The sequence below is a fragment of the Xenia sp. Carnegie-2017 genome, unplaced genomic scaffold, assembly GCF_021976095.1.
Source record: "Xenia sp. Carnegie-2017 unplaced genomic scaffold, XeniaSp_v1 HiC_scaffold_24, whole genome shotgun sequence".
In the NCBI taxonomy this organism is placed as follows: Eukaryota; Metazoa; Cnidaria; class Anthozoa; order Malacalcyonacea; family Xeniidae; genus Xenia; species Xenia sp. Carnegie-2017.
This window is the reverse complement of record NW_025813487.1, coordinates 6251715-6278258: the sequence shown is the minus strand read 5'-3', so window position 1 is coordinate 6278258 and position 26544 is coordinate 6251715. Positions and strand designations below refer to the sequence as shown.

At 33.9% G+C, this 26544-nt stretch overlaps 4 protein-coding genes and 1 long non-coding RNA gene across 5 annotated transcripts in view; 4 read left to right on the top strand and 1 right to left on the bottom strand.

Moving 5' to 3' along the window:
- The window catches only part of LOC124450402 (isoaspartyl peptidase/L-asparaginase-like), a 24809-nt gene extending 4373 nt beyond the window's left edge, over window positions 1-20436 (bottom strand). The window contains exons 1-2 of the mRNA XM_047001060.1: window positions 20420-20436; window positions 3637-3648 (exon numbers count right to left, since the gene is read on the bottom strand). The gene's annotated coding sequence lies outside the window, so the exon portion shown is untranslated. The remainder of the gene's footprint in view (window positions 1-3636; window positions 3649-20419) is intronic.
- On the top strand, window positions 3163-3843 carry LOC124450406. Its single transcript, XR_006949963.1, has 3 exons — window positions 3163-3312; window positions 3387-3536; window positions 3675-3843. It is a non-coding gene; the product is annotated as an uncharacterized LOC124450406 (long non-coding RNA).
- Window positions 3904-4630, top strand: LOC124452023. Its single transcript, XM_047002618.1, has 3 exons — window positions 3904-4104; window positions 4189-4362; window positions 4586-4630. The coding sequence occupies exons 1-3, from the start codon at window positions 3904-3906 to the stop codon at window positions 4628-4630; spliced, it is 420 nt and encodes a 139-aa protein (XP_046858574.1).
- Window positions 4671-6529, top strand: LOC124450401. Its single transcript, XM_047001059.1, is given in 6 exon segments — window positions 4671-4950; window positions 5124-5385; window positions 5492-5524; window positions 5526-5692; window positions 5834-5921; window positions 6087-6529. Coding segments are annotated over 6 exon segments (1089 nt in total). The 5' UTR covers window positions 4671-4745; the 3' UTR covers window positions 6421-6529.
- LOC124452022 lies at window positions 7710-26544 on the top strand. The gene is made up of 5 exons (XM_047002617.1): window positions 7710-7786; window positions 8133-8226; window positions 8524-9019; window positions 22280-25518; window positions 25668-26544. Exons 1-5 carry the CDS (start codon window positions 7710-7712, stop codon window positions 25674-25676), a joined length of 3915 nt encoding a protein of 1304 aa, XP_046858573.1. The 3' UTR covers window positions 25677-26544.

Genomic DNA, 26544 nt, shown 5'->3' with positions numbered 1-26544 from the left:
GCCAAAATTCGACCAAATTCTGCTTTTACCTATTCCAGTTGCAAAATACAAGTTACAAAAAGCAAGTTTACTGCAAAGATGTCAACTACAACTGGTAAAATTAGCTGCCCCATGATTTTGAGGATAGTTCTATGCAATAGTTCTGCTCAAAAAATATTTATTCTTACCTCTGAAACAAGCTGAAGAGCTGGATACTCAGTCAGTAGCTCATTCAACACTTTTGGTTCATTTATAAATTGTTGGCGCCGGTAGGGGTAGGTCAACTCCATGAGCTCTTTAATTAGTCTATATCTTTTGTTTGTTTTCGTCATCTCGGTTACCATGGCTTTTTTTATGTTCTTCGCACGTTTCTGCAGTCTCACCATTATCCATATCATAAACATCATACAGCTTACGTCTTTTCATTTGTGCTTCTGGCTGCTTTTGTGTAGTTTGAGACACACAAACAGATCTTGTTGTTGAATTTGTCTTCTTTCTACGCATGTTTTTTGAATCGATTAGTGATTGCTTTCAACCATGACCCCTGTAACGAAGAAAGTTCATGCTGTACATTATAAGAGATAGCGAGCAAAGCTATAGGATTTCTTCTAAAGATTATCATATGCATTAAATAATATGAATATGACTTACTGTACCAGCTCCAAGTGAATCGACAAGAAAAGTATATTTTTCTACAATCATGGACGCCACTCTTTGTTTTTCTTCTCTGGATGGAAACATTGTATGAGCTTTAATAGAAGAACAAATGTCCCTAGTAAACTCATCCCTAAGGTTTCCATTAAGTTTTCCTGCTTGCAGTGCTTCATTCACTCTTGGAGAAAACTGTAAAATACAAAAGATAAATTTTAACATCAGAATGTGACCTATTATGAGGTATATTATTTAACATACAGAAATAGGAAGTTTAAAATCTTTTATCCAGTTCTTGTTCGGTTTCCTTTCTTCCACAAGTACAAAGCTTGGTGAAGGTTGATCACTCTTTTCAGATGCTATGGTATGTCGAGGTGTACTGGATGTTGTAGGTGACGGTGTGCCTGTTGACAAATGAGCTTCTTCAATTGACGCTGAAGAATTGCTGACATTGTCATTTATGGCAAAGGAATGACTAGTGGATAAAGCGATCTTCTGGGTGGATGGTTCAATGGTGGATGGAACATTTCTTAATGGTAGAAACTTGTCCAAGTTGTTAATCGTTGCCAATGCATTTTGATTCGTATAACTTGCCCTCCTTTTATGCCACATGCCTTCAACAGCTCATCAGATGTATTGTTTAAAATACCAGCTGAATCAAACTATTCAAGTACAAAAAATCAAAATTAAATTAAAAAGATATATATATGTTAATGACTGAGCGAGAGGTTCGTACAGGAGGATACTGGTCGAGTTGTTTTTTCGCTTCAAGCGAAAAAAGAACAGCCATTTGATGTTTGGATTGGGCTTTGACCAATCAGAACGCGCGTGAAATAAATGTAAAATGTTTTCCAGAGGTCCCAAACGGCCAGAGGCCAAAGGCCGTTTTATGTCGAGAGGAACTATTTTTCTATTCGGACCGAAATATAAACGGTAAATAACGTATTTATTTCTTGTCAAGCGGTTATGGCCGTTGTGCCATAATGTAATCTTGAATTTCATGCGTAAAACTTTCGTCCCTTTCATCCATGTTTACGTTTTCTGCTATATTTTCGCTAACATTTTCCACGATATTTCCAAGCTCGTCGGCATAGTAAAACTCGCTTTCCGAGTGAGAACTATCATTCAAAGCCATTGTTAAAAACGTTTTCCAAATAACTTTTTTAAATTACTAAAACAGCTTAATTTATTGGCTTTAACATTTGCCAGGATTCCGCGGACCGGAGTAAAAAAAATGAAGTAATTTATTCGAACATCAACTTAGCATGCTGCAATAATATTGATTTGGTATTTTTACTTATAGTCTAATGTAGTTTGGAGCCACAGCAGTTGAACTTTCACTCATAATGCTTGACGTCTTAGATTACTTAGTCATTTTTTATCTTTACATTTTATTTCCCTCAATAATTTTCCCCACTAAATTCAAGTATTGTTTTTTCGGTATGGAGTCCATATTTACCAAGCAGTGTTAACAAAAGCAACAAAAAGTCGTCTAGTCACAACGTCAACACGCAAAAATTCATGCACTCGTGCTAAATTTAATTTTATACACATACCTCTTCATCTTCAAGAATAGAAATTACACTGTCCTTTACCCCTGCCTTCTTAAGATTATCAAGCAACGTGGAATCCATCCGACCTTAAACGTATAAAAATTTGTACAACACAAATACAAAAATTTCCACATGAAATATAAGCACGAGGAGAAGTATGTGTCACAAGAAATTTCATAAGAAAATACATTCTAAAAAGCTTTGTATTTACCTTTTTAAAAGAAGGGAGAACGTCGAAAGCAAATAACTTAAATCCAATGGCTCTGTTAGCCTGGTAATATTGACTTTTACGTTTAGTTCACAATAAAATATAATTTGACAACGCTGCACAAACAGATGAAATCACGATGAAAATCATGAAATGAAATATGAGACAGTGTGGCAGTGACAGTTGGCTATAAGCATTTTACCGCGTTTTTGCATATAGTCGCTAATATCACATTTCACACCATATATGGTAACAGAGTTGAGCCGGCACTCTCTTCAGAAGTGAATTGTATTCTTGAAGTGAATTATGTCATGGAGCGTCTATATCGATGTAATATTTGCCTAGAATTCGTTTCAGATTCTCTTCAATTACTAATAACACATATTGGCCGTGTTCATCGTGATGAACCAAATTTTCATGTTGTTTGTGGCATCGATGGTTGTGCCAGGACGTTTAAGAAATTTTTATCATTGAGAAATCACCTTATTCGAAAACATAACATCGTGCGCAATACGAGGAACAGCGCAGAGTTGAATACTGATAGGGAAACGACGATGCTAATCAAAATCATGAGATTGATAATACAGACCCTGAACAGGGAGAAGAGTTTGACATTATGGCTGACCAGGACAATTTATCTAGAGCGAATGCTTTATGTTTGTTAAATTTCAAAGACAGAGGACGTGTACCTCAAACTGTTGTTGATTCCTTCGTTGAGAATGCTACGAAGGTTACTCAAACAAGCATTAACCTTTTAAATTCTGGTATAACTAGCTGCCTTAAAACGCTGGGATTGACTTAAACAACCTACCAGAGGTGAATGAGTTATTTGATGAAGACAACCCAATCTCAAATCCTTTTGCTGGTATTGACCAAGAGTATCTCCAATATGAATACTACAAGAAGGAGTTTAATCTTGTGGTAAGTTGTAAAATTGGTTTAGAAATTTATAAAAAAAGTAATCAAAATTTTACAATCAATATTTCACTTTTTAGGAACCACAAAAGATTGTTCTTGGAAAATACCACACAAAGAAAAGAAGAGGAAATAGATTGAGAGATGTCGAAAAAACAGATGATGCATACTATATTCCCTTGTTGGAAAGTCTGCAACAGCTTCTTAATGATGAGTCAATTCTTAACGAGGTTTGTGTTGATTACATGTGCATGTGATGTATGTATATAATTGTCCATTGAACACAATGCTGAATATAGAAAATTTTAATATTACCATTGCCTTAGCTTTGTTCTGCACATGACAGTATCCGATCCAATTTTGTGTAGGTGGAAAATCCTCATTTTTGCAACAGTGATTTTTTGTCTGATTATTGTGATGGTGAAGGCTTTAAAGAGCACCCACTATTCAGTAAAGATCCCTTGGCATTGCAACTTCTTATTTATTTTGATGAAGTAGAAGTTTGTAACCCATTAGGATCAAGAGCTAACAAACATAAATTAGGTTAGTACCATAATTTAATTTAATGTGCTGTAATTCCCATACTGTAGGTTTAAAATGTCTATTTCATTAAATTTTCCGGTTACCTTTTGCATTTCATATAGCCGCTTTTATTATACATTGGGCAATATACGCCGAACACGGTCTCACCTCAATTCCATTCAACTACTTGGACTAGTGTCTAGTAAGCATCTCAAGATATATGGTGTGGAACCTGTGCTAAGAGCATTTCTTAGAGACCTTCAAAAATTAGAACAGGTATTGGACTAGTGTTGATGCATGTTTTTCATGTTTTGTTCTTTTAAGAACTCTAATAAATTAAGGAATAAATTAACTTTTTAGGTTGGTGGCTATGAGTTTATAATAAATAATCAGCGAAGATGCTTTGCAGGAACAATTGCATTTATATCTGGAGATAATCTTGGTTCACAATATCTTGGTGGGTTTAAGCAAGGATCACAGTCTTACAGAAAATGCAGAGTCTGTATGGGAAATGCTACAGAAATAACTGAAATGGTATATATAATGTAGCTACAGTAATGCTTAATTGACACTTGCCACTGCATCTATTGCATGGTTTATGCTTTCTCCATAGTATGTAAACTTTGAAAAATAAAAAGTACTTAGTTCATATAAAAGTGCTTTACTTCAGACAATGTGTTGGTTTAATTAATTTAAATGGTTTCAGTGCTAGATACTGTTTGTGTTTAGGGTGACTTAATTTAACTTATTTGTTTAGTTTCATGAGGATGACTTTGTTTTGAACAGTGCAAGGTTACAATGAGCAGTGTCAAAACTGGACCAAGGAGAGCATTTCAAAAACTTATGGCCTGAATCAGTTTTCTTTACTTAACAACTCAAAGTACTATCATGTCATTGGAGGACTCCCCCCAGATGCTATGCATGATATACTGGAAGGTGTGCTACAATACATTGTTAAAGAATTATTAAAAGAATTCATCTTTGAAAAGAGATACTTCAAACTAGACGACCTTAATAAAAGGATGCAGGCATTTGATTTTGGTTATCATAATGATACCAATAAACCTGCTCCAATTCAAGCCCAAAGACTTCTTTCATCAGACAATAGTTTAAAGCAGCACGGTACAGTAATGTCCTTTCCACTATTTTAAAATCCTTAAATTCTATATAGATCTATATACAGTATGTAACTATTTGATACCATAAGGTATTCTAAGGTCAGGGATCCCTAAAATGAAGTAATAAGCACACGTTCCCTCAGGAAGATAATTTGTGACGCTTTTCCGTCCTATTAGCAAATCAGATGTGGTGTCTTGGCCTACATTTGCCATTTCTTATTGGTGACCTTATAGAAGTAGATGATCAGCACTGGGGGTTACTCTGTACCTTACTTCAAATTGTTCGTATAAGTTTTACTCCAATTGTGAGCAGAGAGCAAGTTTCATATCTTCAAATACTCATTCAAAAGTTATTACAAAATTTTAAAGAATTGTTTCCAGAATGCAGTATCATTCCAAAGATGCACTACATGGTTCATATGCCAAGAGCAATACTTCAGTAAGTTTAGAATTCTGATTTACAATTACAAACCATGTGGCTTCAAAAACCTGCAGTTTTCAAAACTAATTTACAATTCTTTCTTGTATTCTGTATCAATTAACAGATTTGGGCCTCTTGTGCGAAGTTGGTGCATGCGCTGAAGCAAAACACCATTACTTTAAGAGGTTGGCAATAGTGATTGGTAATTTTATAAACCTACCATACTCGTTGGCAAAGAGGCACCAAGAAGGAGTTTGTTATCGCCTACAGTCTGCTGAAGGTGGAAATAGCACGTTTATTTGCAAAGGCACTGAAATTGGGCCAGGTGCATTTCTTAATGATTTCTTTCATTCAGATACAATATATAGTTATAGCTCAATGGTGCATCCATTATCCTGAGTTGGTTTTATTTTTATGTAAGCTACAGCTACAGTAATTAGAGAAACTTATGTTCGTCTTTTTGAAGGTAAAACATTATATGTTGGTGATGTTGAAGAGAGTGGGCTCATTCAAACAGAATCTCCTGAAGTGAACAGACAAACACCATTGTATAGGTAAGTCAGATTGATGTAATTAGTCGAGTGACTGAAATATCTTCATTGTGAATGATGAAATTGCTTGAAATTGCTCTTTATTTACTTGCTTTTCAGTAAAGTTTATGTACACAATTAATTGCTGTGAACTAAATAATATTAATATTTTTCCTATTATAATTTTAGTACCAAATGGATTACTATCAATGGAACAAAATATAAAGTAGGAGCTACTGTCCACATTGGTTATGATTATGTTGAATTTCCCCAGTTTTGGGAAGTTATTGGTATTTATATCATTAACCAAAATGTTGCAAATGCCATGTTTGTTGTTTCAAGAAAACAGACTGTCAGGTTTTCTGAACATTATCAGGCTTATGAAGTTGCTCAGTCAAAACAGAAGGAAATTAAAATTAAATATTTTAAAGAGTTAACCTCACATTTGCCATTTAACTTGATAAAGCCATTTGGGTGTAACACAAAATACATTTGCCATAGATATGAAATAGATGTAGAATAAATTTTACTTTCCTGAACACAGCATATTCATGCATTATCGTAATGTATATATTATGGCCTTTCAAAAAAGCTGATTATCTTTGGTATAAATTATTCTATTTACTGTTTAACCTGTGTACTTATTATCAGTGAATGATTTATAGGGGGGGGCAGGTGCACAGGGGTGCTCACCCATCTATGTTCTGGTCAACACGGTTACATTTAGGTGTGCCAAAACGGTATTTCTTATTACTTTTAGGTTTTAAAGAACTCACAAAGCCAAGGTTCCCCCTATAAAATCCATGCTTAATCCAGCTTTGGTTAATATAACATATGTATTGCCGCTATTTTTTACGAAGTTTTAAACTGTTTAAATGAACGCATAAGTCAACTGTTCTGTTATCCGTGTCAGAACGAAAACAGCTGCAGTTTGATATAAGTATAAAAATAAGTTAAAAACAGTTAAAATAAGTGTTATTTTGACACCCATGATTTTACAAGGAGAGTGGTGCAGAAATAACGCCCTTTATAAATTATTGTAACTCTTGCTAATGGTGTTAATTTAACACCAACCACTTAACACCAAAAAACAGTGTTACTTTAGCACCTTTGTGGCAGAACAAGGTGCTATTTCAGCACTATTAATTAGGTGTTAAAGTGTTGAGGTGTAAATTTGACACGCTACAATATGTTTAAGGTCATATGTTGTTAAATCAACACCAATATTGGTGTTATAATAACACCTTTTATTTAACACCACCGGTGGGTGTCAGTTTAGCACTAGAGAAAGTGCTAGTTCAACACCTCAAAAATAACAGTGCACTAAAAGTTATTAGAATTAAAATGTTTAAGCAACCATTTTATTATAACATCAATATATAGAACCAAGCAGTATGTTTAGTGCAACAGAACAGAATGAGAATAATTATTAGAAATAGGATGTTAGTTCATAAGGGCTTTAACCAAAGTCTATAATCAACTATCTTATTATGTTAAATGTAGATATGATCTTCGCACTTTGTTATACAATTTAAGCAATCGTCTCATGAGCCTGAAAAATTCAGGTGACTCAATTCAGGTGACTTTGTTGGTACTGCACCGGCACGATTGCTTAAATTGTCCAACAAAGTGCGAAGATCATATCTGCATTTAATTTTGAACACCGCACTGCATAGAACATTCTTTCGTATTTCATTATGTATTATCATTACTGACAGTTCCTACATCATAATTCTTAAAGTACGGACCAACCGAAACGGTAAATAACATATTTATTTTTCATTTTTATAATGAAGAAATTCACTTTGTAAAATGGCCGATGGCTCGATGCAACTTGATGTTGAGACTAAAATTGGATTGTTTTCTTCAAACTTCCCTTCGTCTAGATGGTAAGATTGATTCTTGCTATGATAACTTTTATCTAAAAACACTTTGCTTTCTGAAAATATATCTAAAGATAGAAAATACCATAGTGAATGGTAAAAGTAATATATAAAGTTGATATAATAAGTTATTATAAACAATTGTTGAACGGAGGAATAATGACGATAGGTTGAAATGTTTGATACGCAAAAGTTATGGTCACATTGATTCTGCTGCACCACATGTAACAAATCTTTCATCATATCATCTTTCTCCGGTTGAAATAGATGTTTTGTCTAGCGGTCCAAAGTTTGAAGTTCCACCTAGTAAATTGAAAACAGAGGACATATTTTCAGAATTTGAAATATTTAGGTCACAGTTAGGAAAGTTTCAACCACGTTTGGTATCGAAGCAGTGCCTGGCTTTAAGAGCAAACTGTCAAGCCTTACGCACACTTATTCGGAGTGTAAGTTTGATTCCAAAGAATTTTCTCTAACGAAAGAACATATGATTGCGCTTTTTAATTTGAAGAAGAATAAGTATATTGTAATTTGTAAACCAGAAAAAGGCTCTGGTGTAGTGATTTGAGATAGGGAGGACTATAATAGCAAAATGCTAATGATTTTATAAGACGAGAAAAAATTTTGCAAGCTTGGCAAATTGCCAAATTGCGATAAAACCTTTTGAATAGAAAGGAGATTACAAACACTTCTCTTAGAATTAAGAAAGTCAAATCAAATCAGTGAGAATTTTTGTAATTTAGTTCGCCCAACCGGTGCAAAAAGACCACGTATGTATAGATTACCGAAAATCCACAGAGGGAGCTCTACTCCGACCAATTCTTGCCATGATTAACTCAGCTCATCATAAGTTAACTAAACAACTGTCAGTTGTATTTTCACCTGCTTTAGAGAAGTTCTCAATGCACACTTTTAAAGACTCATTTACTTTTACTAATCAACTCAAACAAATAGATCTTTCTACTCATCCTAATCTGACAATGTGCTCTTTTGATGTAACCAATCTTTATACAAATGTTCCCTTAGAAGAAACCATCGAAATCTGTGTTGATAATCTTTTTCACTCGGACATAGCTCTACCAAACTTGTCCGAAGAGGCTTTTAGAGAATTAATGTTAGCGGCCACTAGATACTTTGAGTTTAGTTTTAATGATATCAAGTACAAACAAATTGATGGGGTGGCTATGGATTCTCCTCTTGGACCAGTACTTGCTAATATTTGCGTAGGCTATTATGAGTGTAAGATGTTTGCCTCTTCTGGGCCTCCAGAATTGCTGTGGTACAAACGTTACGTTAACGACACCTTTTTCCTTTTTTGTAATGACAAAAATCTCCAATTAATTTTACATAAACTCTGTTCTCTTCACCCTTCTTCAGAAAAGATTTCTTTAGTAAAGTGTTTAACACTTAGACCGTCATAAGAGGAGTTCATTGAGGGCGATATCAACTCATTGAAAAAGATATTTCGCTCAAATGGATATCCGGAAAAAATGCTTGACAAACTTTTCTCATCCACAAAATATGAGCAGAATAGGCCTTTTCGACCAACTAAAAACCCTGTGTTTATCAAACTTCCATGGATGGGTAAGGCCTCTGATGATATTGATATTGAAATGGGAACTAAGAATCGTACGGAGAATTTTTTTTTTGCGAGCAATGTTATCTTTCTGTTTTCGAAAAGAACTATTCTACCACTCACCCTAAAACAATCTCTACCGGCACAACTTTTGAGCAATGTAATTTATGAATATAAATGTGAGTGTGATGGTCGCTATGTAGGTAGAATGTCTCAAAGGTTGGGTGATAGGATCAAACAGCATGTACCAACTTCAATCAGAAATGGAATGGTCCCCTCAAGACAAAAACCAAAACGTGATTGTAAGAAAAGAAATTTAGTTTCATGTGACTCCGCGATAGGTAAAGATCTCTTGAACAACTCCCATCTCAGACGAAAATTTTAGAATCATTAAGATATGCCGTTCATTCTTTTAGTTACGTGTCATGGAGGCTGTTTCAACTAAGTTGACCAATTAAGTTGCCGTCCTCTGCCGACAAAAGGATTATGTTTTTAATTTATCCCTGTTTTAAGCGTCTTCTCCCCTTTTGGAGATGACGTACACTCTTTCTTGGCATTATAAATATCAGTAGGTTGTAAATTTTCAATTAGCAGACGTTGACACCTGAGGAGTAGTCTGACGAAATGCATGCCACAGCAGCCAATGCCTTTCACTACTGTTAATAATGATACTGTTTGTTATAATTACCAGTGATGTTTAAGTTAAGTTGGGTTCAATGACAAATTTTATAGACATTATAGAGTTGAAATATTGAAAATGACGGAAAAAAATCTTAACAACTCTCTAAAATTTAATAACTCTTTCTAAGCCATCTGACTTGTATGATGCATGTTTTAAACGTTTGCTGTGACCTTGAGTGTCAATTTTAAATATATAATCTTTGATTTTATGCTGCCGCACTGACGTTTTGAATGAATGTATAACATCTGCCATGTTCACAATGACTATGTTTCTTGTTGCATTTTTGATTTTTTGGTGCTGTTAGAAGAGTGATAGTTTAAATGATTATTGAAGATTAAATAGATGATGAATCTAATGTCTGCTATTACAATTCTGTTCCTGGACTCAATATATTTTTTTTTGTTGATAACATATTACAAAATAACAACAATAACACGCGTGCACTGTGTGCTCGATCAATTAAAGAGACTTTGCAAATCAATTATTAATGCATGTTAAAAGAAAAGTTGAAATGTTTATTTTAAGTCTACTTTATCTTATATGTTTATTGTTTTTGTTTTATTAAAGAAATAAAAGGTGTTTATTGTTTGTTCCTACTGGCTTATCCTCAGACACGTTTATTGACTTCTCTATCTGGTGCAACCTTCGGTCTCATAAGTACTTAGCATTAATCTATTACTTTATGGTTTTTGTGTGTGGATGGCCTGATCCTAACAATTAGGAATTGAGCAAAAGCTTATTTTCGCATGTTTTTCTTAAAGTCAACCACGGGTGCAGTCTGCTACATACATGTGTAATATATTTTTGCCATATCCACGAAGTTTTATTGACTCATGGAAATAAACCATAACTTTTAACAGCAAATAACGCTTAGTATAATGCACCAGTAAAATTAACATAGTGAGGCATTAAAATTTCCCAATAAATTAATGTCTAAAGGTCGTCTTTTATATACATCCAGGGTGCTTTCTATTAAAAAAACTCTGAAATTTTTTTTAGAAAATGAAGTAAAACATTATTCTGGGTGGAACGATATTTCAAAAATTTCCATCCTGAAATAGGAAATTTTGAAAATTTCAAAATCTCTACCTTTCTTTTGCAAGTTTTTACGTGCTTGTTTCTGGTCATTCAAATGTCAACCTTTACGTATACTAAAATAGTGGCTCCTTGGTGGTACTCTTGAATGAGAGTATAAATGAGAAAGCACATATTTTAAATGGTATTAAATGATTCTTCACTCATAAAATCCATCTACTCAATTTAAAGTACTCCGCTTGAAAATTAAGATAGTTTTTATCCACAATCACAGAATTGTTAAAATGAACGTTTTGCAAAAAAAACCTGCAAAGCTGCTAAAATATTTTGCCATTTAAATTAAGTATTTATTCCACAAGCCTATCTTCGTTGGACCTAATGATTGGATCGTTCCACTTTCACATTGAATATTTCAGATATGGAACGTGGTTTGTTTGGTGACACCCTGTTTCGGTATAATGTATACATACATGTCTGTAAATGTAGATCGTCCAGGTTGGTATAGTACTGAAGAAGGACTGTTTTTGTTTTTGTTGACTGACGTTTCGACAACCTTAGCGGTAGTCATCTTCAGAGTCATTTTTTGACTTCAAAAAATATTAAGCTTTTCTATTACATGTAGCCTTCCATCTATTATAGTTCCATGGTTTACCAAATGGCATCATTATGGTTGACATGGTAACTGGGAGAATAAATGGCGAATCACTATCCAACCAAGCCATCACCTTGTCATCTGTGTAAAGATCTATGAAAAAGCTGCTCCATAACTAACGATTATAATCAGGTTCTCTGTGCTGACCTGGAAAGTTCAAAACCATCGGATTATTGGGTAGCGGCTCGTATACTTCTTTGAAAGTTTGATTAGGGAAATATTCTTTTGTCTGATTGAATATTGTTACACCAAAGGAGTGATCCTCTTCTGATATTTTATCAAGTACAAGAACCATGTTACCCGGCCATCCTGTACAGAACAGAGAGATCGTCTGGAGTTGCGTTCATTCCGGAGCAACTTTACTCTGCTGTGGTAGTAGTATGAAAATTTATGTGATACGTTAAGTTGTCGTGTGAATATTTAAATCCAATGCGCTCCGCTTTGACTACAAAGCTCATACAATTTTTCAAAAATTAATGAAACATAGTGATACAAGTTATGTTTTCAATAAGTAATCCTCCAGAAAATATAATATATCTTCAGCAAGGCATGTTTAAGCTTCAGCGAGGCATGCCTTATCATAGTGAGAAAAGTTTCTTTCTAGTATTATTGTAACAGCAACATATATTCGGTCGTATTTGGACTTTATACTCTTCCAGTCCATACGGCCATACGCGTACAAAAGGACACGAAAAAATTAATACGCACAAGAAATATCTCTACTTTGTTATCCATAAAAATTCTCTTTTCCTTACGAAATACTTGAGCTATCGCTGTTATTGCTTGCACTTTACAAGGACTGGGGCGAATAGAAAATTATGTAGCATCGTGAGCAGTGCTGCCACTCTGTGTATGCACATTTCACCTACCAAAACTTTATTTTTTCCTTACCACTCCCAACGATGATTTTCCTTGTTCTCCCTTACTTTTACCCTACACAGTAACATATCCCCCCATTGTATACCTACGTCGGGTCAGACCAGTGAATTTTTTAGCCTGTTTTTAAAAAATGCATACAAAAGTAGATTCATTGAAAACTAAGAACATCTAGACGACAAAGTTAGTAATTTGGCGTAGGAAGTAATGACATGCAGCTGGCGCAAATGACACACTGAGTTGCTGATCTTCTATTGCCATATATGGTCATGAAATCTGCCAAAAGAAAGATTCTGTTACAAACACTAGCTAAGTGGAAGAACACAGGAAGAAAAGAGTATTTTGGGCAAAATGAGGCTCCTTTTAAGTGATTTTATTTTTCCATACAATCCTTCAATTTACAGTTTCCCCGTAGGTGTCAATTTTTGAATATATATTCTTTAATATCCTATTGCCGCATTGTCTTTTTGAAAAAACATTTAAGATTTACTCGATGAAACTAATGTCGGCCATTACTATGCTGTTGCTGAACTCAATTTTTTTTCATGTCTTCATTCGTTATTTACTAAATAAAAACAATAAAATGCGCATGCTGATTGTCTCACGGGATAGCTGAGTTTTCATTGGCCTTTGCCAAACGATTTTTCTTCATCAATCAAATCAATTAAAGAGAGTTTGCAAATCAATCATGAAGCATTTTAGGAAAAAAATTAAGCGTTTGTTTTAAATTTATCTTTTTTGCATTATTGTTATTTTATAAAAAACGTAAAAGATGTGTCTCGTGTTTGCACTGGCTTATGCAAAAATAGGAGACGTTTGTGAGAACTCTCGAGCATGTGCAACCATTGATCTGCTCTCGAGTTCTCCCAAAGGTCTCCATGGTTTTGAATAAGCGTGCAAAAAACATAGTAAATATCTTTTACTTCTTAAGTAATGTGCATTTATTAATTTCTTCATGGTGTCTGCCTTTGGATGCCTGATCCATACACGCGGGAATTAAGTGAAGGCTTGTGTTTCGCGTATTTTTTCCAATGAACGCTTTTCCTTTTTTTTACTCTACAACGTACATGTACCTCGTTGCGATAACTTCCCTCTTGTCCAATAATAACTGGGCTTCAGGACAAGCCATATTTTTAAAAACAAAGGGCGAATGAAAAAGAAGACTGTCATAAAGTAGATCTTCTCACGTACTTTGATAATTTGCATAAATTCTTGCCAGATATTTGCCTCACTATAATACATATCTTCGTTGCAAGCACAAAAGTTGTTTTTTGCTCCAAGGAATTTAAGACAATATCAAAACATGCACAGGAATGAATCAGTAGGATTAACATTATGATCGAAATTATCACAATAGGTTAATATGTCACTTTGGAGTCACTTTTTCAGGAAGACAACGTATAATGTATATTAAAATCTGAAGAATAACTAGCATCATGATATCATCAGCTACAACTACACCGTGTAAACGTAGAATCTTGTCAATTTTTACGCATTAAAAAATACAACAACCTTGAAGGAAAGGTAGCATTATATTTTTCAGTAAAAAAGTTAAAGTTTTTAAAACAATGAAGGAAAATATGATGTGTCCTACTTGTAGTAGAGTTAACGTGTACATAATTGTGAAGATACGTATATATATACATTAAAGAAATATGAGCCTAAATCATATAGTAATGGTAATTTTCTAGTTAATTCAAACTCTTTCGTTGTACAGTAATTTTTCTTTTCCTTCTTCATCTTTCTCAAATCGACCCTTCAACTTATCATCTTTGATGCTAGACCAAGACATTAGATGAGTAGAAAATGCCTTACCGAAATTTCCGTTTTTGTCAATCGTTATAGCTCCTCCTGACCCCTTCAGTTTTTCTTTAAGTAAATTTACTGCTAATTCCGTCGCTTTCTTTAAAAAAAAGAAATTCAATCTTTATGAAGAAACTTGGTTTGGAAATCGGTAAAGTCTAATTTTAGTAAACATAGAAGTGTATTATTTTTAGTAGAGCTACCTAGAACACTTAAACTTTCCAATTCATAATAAATTTTCAAATAACGATTTACAAAAACCTACCTCAAAAGTCTATTCGCACAATACAACCATTTTCGATTTCCGTATTTTTTTTCTGGGTTCGCTTAAAGAATGAGTATCAGGATCATGCTTTCCGCGCTTAATAATGTTTATGTTTTCATAAGGGAACTTTTGTGCGCTTGAGCGATCCGATGCGTATTCAGTACAGGTTATGTTTCGTTTATCGACTTATATGATCATATTTATTTATAGGAAGCATTTATGGTTGATAGTTTGACTGCTGCTACGATATTCGTGCTGTATTTTTATATGCTGTACTTATATACTAAAATCAAACATAATTCAGCTGCCATTTTCGGGTATTACGTAATCATATAGTTAATCATTAGTAGTGCAACATCACATGAGTAAGGGGTATATTACAGACTATATTCATTAGGGATGGACAGTAATTTTGTGTCTTTAGTCGATGTGAAACAGTGATAAATAAAACATAACAAAACTTATGAGTGTGTTGGCCATCAACTTAGTTTATAACATTCCGAACACAGATAAAGCCCAGCAATACGAGGCTGTATCCAGGCTGTAAACCAGCAACACCGGACAGTATTCAGATACAGCAAGGAAACATTGAAGTCACCGGGACAATATATATACCTTATTTAATTTATTGTAATAAATAAATCAACTATCCAAATGATGACTGTCGTATTTTGTCCATACAATTTTTATTGTGTGTATATGTAAATGAAAAAATCAAAATCCCGCTCACAAATACGGAAAAACATGTTCGACATTGCCGTATTAATGTCTTTTTTATTAGTGTTCAGACTTACCTTCCTTACTTGTTGTAACAAGATTAAAAATAAGCTTCTGTCTGCTATTTTTTCTTTACTAGCTGTTTAATAAATTTACTCTCCTACAGCTAGAGTTATCATTTTAATAACTCTTACTTTTTAGTACAAAGGTTACACGGAAACTTTGCAGTATTGTGGTGTGTGGCAAAAGTTTGTATAAATGAGTAAGTCCGTGTCAGTAATAAAAACTTTCCGTGGGATGTGTAACATCAACGCTGATTTTATGTTTCATTATTTTCAGAAACTTTTTATCAGTGCTAAGAAATATCTAAATGCGCACGCATTACTTTTCTACGAACTGTAAAGGCTTGAAATAGCAGCTATAATGAAATTGCTATAAACACCAAATGTTGTAGAATGTTCATTAATGCAAAAAAACTGCGCTTTTACTGTAACGCTTTTCGTTAGTACTGGCATAATGTTAACATTCTGAAGTTTTGTCAGTCTCCACACTCATATACTACACAATGGTGATTCCATCTTGGATATAGGACAGTGAAATTCTAAGTTGCGCAAATATCTGCCTTTGTATGAAATGCATTTAAATTTACATTTATAATGTTTTGCTTATGACTGAAAATTGCGTAATACATTGAATATACAGACTACAGCTGACACAACAAAGATGCTACAATACCATTTATAGCTATGCTCTTAAAGGTGGTCATACCCCTTTCATGGGTTTTTTCATTATTTCCATGAAATAAAATGAATTTTGCCATCTTCTCCAAGGAATTGACAAGATCGAAAAACAATTACCGGTCTTGCACGTATGGGTTCGTCGTCATTGCACACCCCGACTTCCTAACTTAACCGGTCCCCACCAAAAAGAAGATCGAAAAACAATTGACAATAAAAATTTTCAGATTCTCATTTTAAAATTACACTCATATTCATGACGGCCTGCTAATTAGCACTTGTGATATAGGTAACGAAAAACCTAGCATAAGATTTGAAAGGCCCAGAACAGGTATTGAAAAACATTTGCTATGACAAACTTTAAAAACATTTTCGTTTTTCATAAGCATTGTAAAAATGTAGTAAAGTAATTCGTTATTATTGAGCCCTATTTTTTCGTGTTTTACTATTTACATATGAGATATTTTAATGAACGGTTTGATGAAAGTGTTTGAGTTAACGGTTGGTCATATTTTGTTTTAAGAGTTGCTCAAAGTATAAGACCTTTGACCATACACACGTGGAAGTCACGCAAGATCGCGCGCGTAACACACATTGCACGTAAATAAGGAAGCGGCAGCCTGCTGTGACTGTGAGAAATATTTAAAATTCTTTATGTTACCAAATATATCCACGTCAACGTAAGTTGGAGATATTTTTCTGGCGATATATGATCATGATATCAAGAAATATTCCTTCCATCTAATAAAACGGTAAGATAAAGATTTTGCATCCTTAGATGGCGACTCGATTTAATTTTAATTTACGTATCTATCTAAGTAGAACAAAGACAGTCTTTCATTTAATATTTACTTAAGACTTTGACTAATGTAGGTATGATTCGACCTTAAAACTAGTTTGCTTTGTTATTCTTGAGAAGCATTTAAACATGGTTATTGTCAAACCATAAAATACAGCCAACATAAACGAGATAGTCAAATTAGATTTCAAACATTTTATTGGAAATATATACGAAATATATGAATATAAGTGAAGCAAAACATTAAATCACTGTGATTAACATGATTTGCCCTTGTTCGGAAGTTATTTTTGTCATCGTTTAATCTTAAAATGATCGTTGTAGAGGGTTTTCATCACTTAGTTATGTACATCAACATATTTTGAACTTTTGATATGATAAAACTTGTTTGTTGATATGTGTTGATTTGCTAATGAAATAACTACGGTGGCCGGTACGGGTCACCAGAAAAATAATTTAGAAAACATAACAAACAATAAGAAAACATCACTCAAAATCATACTACACATTTCAAAATACTCACTACACATTTCAAAATACTCGCTACACATTTTAAAATACTCACTACACATTTCAAAATACTCGCTACACATTTCAAAATACTAACTACACATTTCAAAATACTCAGTACACATTTCAAAATACTCACTACACATTTCAAAATACTCACTACACATTTCAAAATTCTCGCTACACATTTCAAAATTCTCGCTACACATTTCAAAATACTCGCTACACATTCGTCCTAGTCTTACACTGGTCTGGCTGCCCACGGTCATCATTAGTTTCCATCTACGAAACTGACATGACATCACAAAGTAAGCATATTAAATATATAATTCTGCATTTCACAAGGCAAACAAAATGGGACATTGGGATAATAGCATGAAAATATTGGCTGAACTCTAATCAGAAATTCTTCCAGGGTTTTGCTGGACTTGGTCGGGCAACAACATTAGTAGACGAGCTACATATCGCCAGCAAATGTATTTGCAGTGGCTTTCGACACATGTCCGTACTTTAATAGCAAAAATTTGAGTATATGAATTTGCATTCGCTATGTCGCGTACGTACTTGTGTGATGCGTTACAAAAATAACAAGGAAACCAAAGTGGAAATTTACACATAGTGCTATAATTTGTTGCACAAGAAACGCCAAAGAAAATGAAAAGTTCGGTAATTTCGAGTAAACGCAATATATTTATAACTTCAATACCAGTCACGTCAATAAGTGCATTAGTTAAACTAATGATTGTCCAATATCACCAATACAAATACAATTACATGTAATCTGCAGATTGACCACTCATGTTGTGTTGTCTAAACAAGACCAAGAAATCCCTGGAAGAAATATTTCTAATAGTTCATGTACGCGTATCACATATTTTGATGCTATTGTGGCGATATGTTTGTCTATGTGCCGAGTTCCACATAGACAACATATCTCCACAATAGCATCAAAATATCCTTACGCGTACTGAACTGTTAGTAATATCGGAAGCGTATATTTATATTAGTTTTCTGCCATCACGTCAATTTCGTAGATGTAAACTAATGACGACCGTGGGCAGGCCAGACCAGGGTAAGACTGGGACGAATGTGTAGTGAGTATTTTGAAATGTGTAGCGAGAATTTTGAAATGTGTAAATTTTGAAATGTGTAGTGAATTTTGAAATGTGTAGTGAGTATTTTAATGTGTAGTAAGTATTTTGAAATGTAGCGAGTATTTTGAAATGTATGTAGTATTTTGAAATGTGTAGTGAGTATTTTGAAATGTGTAGCGAGTATTTTGAAATGTGTAGTGAGTATTTTGAAATGTGTAGTGAGTATTTTGAAATGTGTAGTATGATTTTGAGTGATGTTTTCTTATTGTTTGTTATGTTTTCTAAATTATTTTCTGGTGACCCGTACCGGCCACCGTAAATAATATACTAAAGTCAATATTTTATATGTGTTCTTCATCTTTTATAATTGATCAATGATTGTAAACAATGTGTGGTCGCTAAATATATTTTTGTTACAAGATTTATCTATTTACTTGGATTCATTCATGTACAGGAAGATCAATAATTGTTGGGTAGGGGCTCATAATAATTTTGGATCTGCTCGCATAAAAGTTATGCCCACCAATTTTTTATTCGTTTTCTTATTACAATGTTTTGTTGACCATTTTAATTGCTTTCATCACTTTAGTTGACTTCTTGACACACTCCCTTTTTTGGCAAGAAAAACTGGGGCAGGACTGTAGGATGATTGTTAATTTGGAGATCATATCATGTATGCATAATATAGGCTACATGTGTTAAGTTCCTTTGAAAACCATTGTTGTCTAGGGATCATTACATCCAAATGTTTATGTCACCCCAACCACAGTACAGAGAATATACAGTAGGACCACTTTCTGTGCAACTTATTGCTGTATATATAATTATATTACTGGATGTAGTTTGCCAGCTCAGTGTACCTATTGGTCAAAAAATGTTACTGTGTGACTGTCACTATGGTAATCACTTGCAGAATAAGTTATGCATGGCACAAAAATATTCAAAGCAATCTACTGTATGTTCTCTATAAAATTATACTATATGTTCCTATCACCGTGCCCCAATGAGGTATTTGCCGGTTGCTAGTCTCCCTTAAATTTGCGCGGTTTTTGCAATGCATTCTGGGATCGCCAGGGGGCGAACATTTCTTTAGAAATGTATCTGTAATAGTGATATTTTCGAGAATTCTCAATTTAAAGCACCTATTTCCATTATAATGGCTATTTGTTGTAATGGGTATTCATTACCAGTGGGGAGAAAAGAAGTAAAAGTATGTGGAGACGGCAATTGCTTTTATCGAGCAGTTGCGTTGGCTATAAACGGTGAAAGCGACGAAAACTTTGCTCACAGTCGAGAAATTTGTAACTATGTTTTGATACAAAATCCGGCTACTTTTTCACCGTATTTATTTCGATACGAATCGATGAAAAAGCATCTGGAGCAAAGCATTATGTCTGCTACGTGGGGAGAAACAGTGGATATGTACGCTTGTGCCTAAAAACTAAATTCAACTTTTCTAGTGACAATCTAGTGTAGCGGTAGAAATTCGTCTGGCAAATAGGTTGTTCAATAAATAAGTTTCTTTTCAACGTTTTAACATCTCCCTTGCAAGAACAGTCAATGAGGTCATGTTTATCACTTTAAAAGCTATAGCTATCATCAGAATCATAACTTGTAACAACCAAGTCTGTTGTACAATTTATTTGTGTACTGTCTTCGTGCACAGACTTTGTATCAGTATACTGCTCAAGAACAGTGATTTCAGCTGCAAAAAATGCCTTATCCTCATGCTCAAAGCTTTTCTCAGTACTCCTTCACACAGAATTTTTCGTCTCTTTATTTTCGGAATATTTGATTTGCTTCTATCTTTCGGTGGTAATCGTTTACTGGTTTCTTTTGAATGGTATCCTTTCAGATACAAAGTTGGATTAGGACAGCCCTCGGATCGATAACCAGCAAGAAAATGATTTGAACAAACCTTCGTATTAGTAGTCACTTTGAAGTTTTTCTTGTTGATCAGCTTTTGTCAAGCACTCTTGTCTTTCGTTTTTCGGAGAAAAAAAGCGAAGAATACCAACGTGATCGTAAACGATGTATTTTCAGGATATCTCCTATCGTTATCACAGCCATAAACAGCACAATGATTCCCTTTTCCCATTATAATATAAACTTTTTACGAAAAGATATCTTTATAAAGATATCTTGGTAATCACTTGTGGAATAAGATATGCATGGCACAAAGATATTCAATGCAATCTACTGTACGTTCTATATAAAATTGTACTATATGTTCCTATAACTGTGCCTCAATTACATTGTGTCTTCCTTAGGTCCTAAGTCTTGAATGAAGCATTAGTCGAAATGAATTACACCTGCTCATTTTTTTTATCATAAAACCTTCTAAACAATGATAATGGTTATGAATTTTTAAAGAATAAAATTTTCAGTGGTGTAGCCAGACTGATAAAATGTTTAGCCCTTCTATGTACGTTTTTATATTCTTTTACTGTGAAAATAACATGCATTTTACCTTGTGAGTCTTAAAGTGTCCCTTCCACCAAAAATAATTTTTAGCAATATCAAATCTGTCGATGATTTTAAGCCTCGTTGAAGAAAAAATTTTGAATTTGGTCAAATCGTTTGATATTTGTAAAAGCGTTTAATTCACTAAAATCGTATATTCTTGTGAACCATGTCCGTGAAAATGAGGAGTCTGAAACTAGCTAATTTTCTGACGTCATCCAAGGTACTTGTGTTACACGAGTCGTATATTCAATTGCTATCAAGGCAATGCTGACTGAGCACAACTTAAGTCTATAAGCGCATAAAAGCATTGCCTTTGCACTAGTAAAAGCAGAAAAAAGGTAAATAATTGCATTGCAGCCAATTGTACGAATGAGTCAAGCCTTTGCTCTCGTATGAGTCTTCACACTATGCCTTATAATGATAAAAGGTTCGAGGCCAAGCGAAGACGGAATATCTGGGTTTTAAAGCAAAGCGCGTATTTGAGCCTTCCAGTGCTTCAACACTTTGTTCGGCTCGATTAAAACCAGAGGATTTGGAGCGTCAGTTTAATTGTTTGCCGAATCAAAAGAACGCTAATTTTTCAGGGCTTAAAATAGATGAAATTAGAAATTGTGTCTTTCCGACCATCCAGGCTTTGGAGTCAAAGTCCGAATCATTATTGCACAAGTTTCATTGCTTTCGGAGTTTTCTGTCACGTATCCCGGAATAAAGTTTTTGTCAGAATTATCTGACTGATTTTGATTTATTGCTTTCTTCGCAAGACATATAATTAAACAGCGTAAAAGAATGTATATGTTTAATATAAGCTAAATATGCCCGAATGCTGAAGGTATTGGATGACGTCAAAGTACCTTCTAGTACCAGTCTCTTTTGTATTATAGAAAACGACGGCGTTGGGCCAAAAATGCACAACTTCAAGATGCTATAAAAGCTTGTTGATTTGACCAAATTTCTCAAATTTTTCTTCAGAAAGGCTTAAAATCATAGACAGTTGCACAAAGCGTGGATAGCACTATTCGTCGGATAGTACAATTTTCAAACTTGTAAAAAATGGTGTTTACATGTTTCTTAGGGGAAAGAAATTTTTGTAATCTTTGAAGCAATATTTTATTTCAATAATTGCTCAGTTCAAATCACATATTATTCCCTTTTAAGAGATTTTGTAAAAGTTCAAAACAATTTGCCATCTAATGGATAAAACTACTCTGCCTTCTTGTAACCGGCCGCAGGTTTTCCTTTATAATCACAATGAATTTGTGCCATTAAAGTCTTACCTACTTTTTTTAGCTAACATTGACATGGAATCTGTCTTGAGCTCTAAAAAGAAAACTAATGGTTTTAAGTTGATGAGATTGATTGTTGATGTTGGTGGAGAAGCTTTAAGAGTAACATTGAGGAAACAACTGTCAGGTACTGATTTATTTTACGTTTTAAATAATCCTAAAATTTATAATCAGCTTTTGATTCTAAAAAATAATCACACTTTAAAGCAACATCAATGGGATCTACTGTATCCTCCTCCTCCAATATTACCAAATGAAAATAAGTTCGACGTTACTTTACTTTATATTCTCCTGCGTAATATTTGTGGTTTAAAACCACCACGTGATCCATTATGGACGTCAGTAAATAACCCCACTGATTATTCAACTGAAGCAGATATTACCCGTATCAGGTTATTTCGTAATGACCGTTTTGCTCACTTACCTAACACTTCAGTAAGCTTTGATGAATTTGAAAATTTTTTATTAGAAATAAGCGAACCAATAGTTCGTTTAGGAATAAGTCAGGAAGAAATAGATAGATTGAGAAATGACTTGTGTAGTAATAAAGAATGTGAAAGAATATTGAGAGAATGGGATAGATTAAAGAGCGATTTAACTGATATTAAAACTGATCAGAGAGGTATTATGAGAACAGTGGAGGGTGTAAAGAAAGATTTACAACAGGTAAAAGACTTTGTCACAGTAATTAAAGACGAAGTACATGAAATACGACATCACCCTCACTTAGGTCCAGAAGAAGATATTTTGACAAAAAACCTTGTTAGCTTTGACTTTGAAAGTGAAATTAGGTATCATTATGAAAAATATTTGCATGGAACACGGGAATGGGTTTTTAAAGAGTTTTTAGATTGGTTCGAAGATGATACTTCTCAAAATCGTGCATTTATTATTTCTGCTGTTGCTGGCATGGGTAAATCTGTAATTGCAGCTACTTTATGTAAACGTTATCCAAGTTATTTGACTGCAGTTCATTTCTTTCAACACAACAACAGTCGTTACAATAAAGCCAACGTATTTCTTCAATCTTTAGCTATGCAAATTAGTTGTAATTTTCCTGCTTACAAACAACTTCTTGTGAAAAAACTCTCAGGTCAACTCTCTGAGCCTTTGAATAACATGAATGTTGAAGGATTATTTTCTCTTCTTTTTACTGAGTTGTGTAATAATATCTCAGAATTTCCCAAGCGAATGTTAGTTGTGCTTGATGCTCTTGATGAATGTGGTTATCGAGAAAGAGATGACCTTGCTTATTTGCTTGCTAATCACTTACACAAACTTCCGCCTTATTTTCGTTTTGTAATTACAACCAGACCTAACGAAGTTGCTTTGAATAAGCTCGAAAAATTCAATCCACTGTTCATTAACTGTAGCGATGATCGCAATTTAGAGGATATTAAATTATTGATTGAAGAAAGAATTGGCTCTACTGACTGCCTTCCTGGTTTTAAAAACAGTTTGGCAGAAAAAGCTGACGGACTTATGTTGCTTGCATCACTTCTTAGCAGCGAAGTCAAAAATCAGGATTTGTTGAATGCGTCCATACCAAAAGATCTCAATGATTATTACGAAATTTGCTTAACAAGATTGAGTAAGGATTTAGATTCGTTTGGTATCAGTAACGAAAAGTTTCAGTCAATTTTAAATGCTCTGGCTGTTGCTAAAGAACCTCTTCCTTGGAAAATGATCGATGACGTTCTTTCTATGAATTCGAATCGCATATCACTTAAGGTTAGGAAAATTATCTCTTGTCTGTTTGTTAGCAATGAAAAAGGATGTGTTTCGTTTTTTCACAAATCCTTAAATGATTGGTTGTTGGATGATCGAGAACATGATTACTCAGTAAAACCTTCTTGTGGTCTTCGACTTGTTTTAGAATTTTGTTTAAAATCTTTGGATAACCTCAAAGATGAAGGTGTAAACTATGACATCATCAAAAATGCGTCAGTGAGTTATTCAGTCAAGTATTGGTTGCTTCATTTACTTGATATTTCTGATAATGATTATATCGTTGAATATGTTGGTAAATATCTTGTTGACTTAGAAGTTTTAGTTGCTTGTATGCTGGTTGACTCTCGTCGTACTTTTGAAAATTTTAAATTATTCAACGCACATGATGTGTACTTTCTTATTTCTGAGGACATTCGATTGTTATTTAATGAAGTTTATTCTGTAATGACGTACTCTATGCGCTGTCACAATAAAGTAATTTTTTTGCAATACGTTGCCAACGAAGTCAAAGATCTTTCGTCTCAAGCCACCACAATGTTTCAAACACGTTTCAAAGATTTACCATATGTAGAGTGCAGAGACACGGGTTTTGTAAAGGCTCGATTATTACGTTGCGATCATTATTTGATTTCTGTTGATGTTTCACGAAATCATGATTACGTCGTCTGTGGTTATAAAAGATTTATCGTGCAACTTTTTTCATTAAGAAGAAACAGATGTTTATGGATAAAAAATATTGCAGGTCAGTTTAAGCAATATGAAGAGGAAGAATTTTGCGTTGTCTTTCATCCATTCGAAGATTTAATATTTGCTTCTCAGCTTGATAAGATATTAGATATTAATGGTAAATTTTCCTCCAGTCCGTTCCAATGTGATGATTCTACTTCTAAGTTCTTTACCAACAAATGTTTTTCCAAGGATAAGTACACAATGGTCACTAGTTACAAAGATACTTTGACAGTATGGGACGTCGAGAAAGGTGAGAAGAAACGCAGTATTAGATGTAATAATGTGACCTCACTGTGTTTTTCTAATTCTGGAAGATATTTGTGTGTTATTAAGAAAGGAAAAGTGGTTCAAATATTTGATGTAGCAAATACCTATGAAACTTTCGTTTACGACGATCATTTACCGTCAAGTTTTTTAAGTGAGCTTGATGTTTTGTTCACTGTTGGTCTTCATTCTTGGTGTTGTGGCGATCGTTTTTTTATGGATGATCATTTCATTGTAAATCCCACTGGTGAGAAACTTCCTGACTTAGATCCTGATTCCCAAACTTTCTTTTCTCCTCTTGATCCTTTCGATGACAACATACATAGCTTTTCCTTTAATGGAGCAGAAAAGTATTATTTTATTTTGTGTAACGACAATGTTCTTTTGTTTGAATACAGACTTGACTTTTATCTTTATTCAATACCGCGTGCATGTTTAACTAACAGTTACAGTTTTCGTAACGAAAAATTTTGCTCAAATGGAAAATTTCTGTATCGGAGCAATGAAGAAAATTCAAGGGTAATTATATACAATCTGAACATATTTGACTTTGTTGTCAAGGAATGTTTAGTTAGTGACATGGTTGCTGTAGAAAATGGAGTTATTTTGCTTACGGCCAAAAATATTCCTGAACTTTGGAATGATGATTTGACAAAACTTGTTTATAGTTTCGATGAACTAAAAGGTACAAACAAAATTTTTGAGGTGAGTGATGTATCATTTGCTTGTCAAAAAACTGATTCTTTTGTGTTTTTCAATGTTGAAAACAAGAGAAAAGAAATATCAGTGAATTTTGAAAATTATCGAAATGTGTACGTACTTGCATGTAGCTCTAAGTATCACGTGTTTGCTAAAGTTAAATTTAAGGGTCAGATAATTTACTGTATGTGGCATGAAGACAAACTTCTTAATGGTTGGGATGACGTAATTAAGGAGACCTTAATCACCGACAAAGTCATTGGAAAGTACACGCGTGATATTACTCGCTGTCTAACTTACGCTGCTTTTTCACCTTCAGCAGATAAATTATTAATAAGTTACACGCCTAAGTATGTGAAAGTATTTGATGTTAATAACCTACAAAGTATTTATAGTTATACTCAGGGTTTTTGTGGGCCAAAGTTTTTCTTTGTTGATGATAGGTATATAATTAATGGTTACCTATATTTGATTGATTTGAAATATTTTAAGATTGTAAAATTATTTCTTCCGCTTGTGAGTATACTTTCAAGAACTTTATGCTACTGTCGTAAACGCAAACTTGCTTTAATTTTTTCATCCTTAAAGGTCCCGCTACAATGTGTAAAAATCATCTTGCCAAGAGAATAAATTTGATCTTTGATGATAAAATTTCTCACCATTTTGGATAATGACTATATTATCTTTAAGAAAATCTTGTTCAGTTTTTATGCATGATCCCTATCATTGTTGACATTTCAATTAATGTCTGTTTGCATATGATTTCATGAAACGACCTTTGTCTAAGTTTGATTTTTCTGTACAGAGACCGCAATGTACGATAATGTCAATATTGAGAGAGATGAT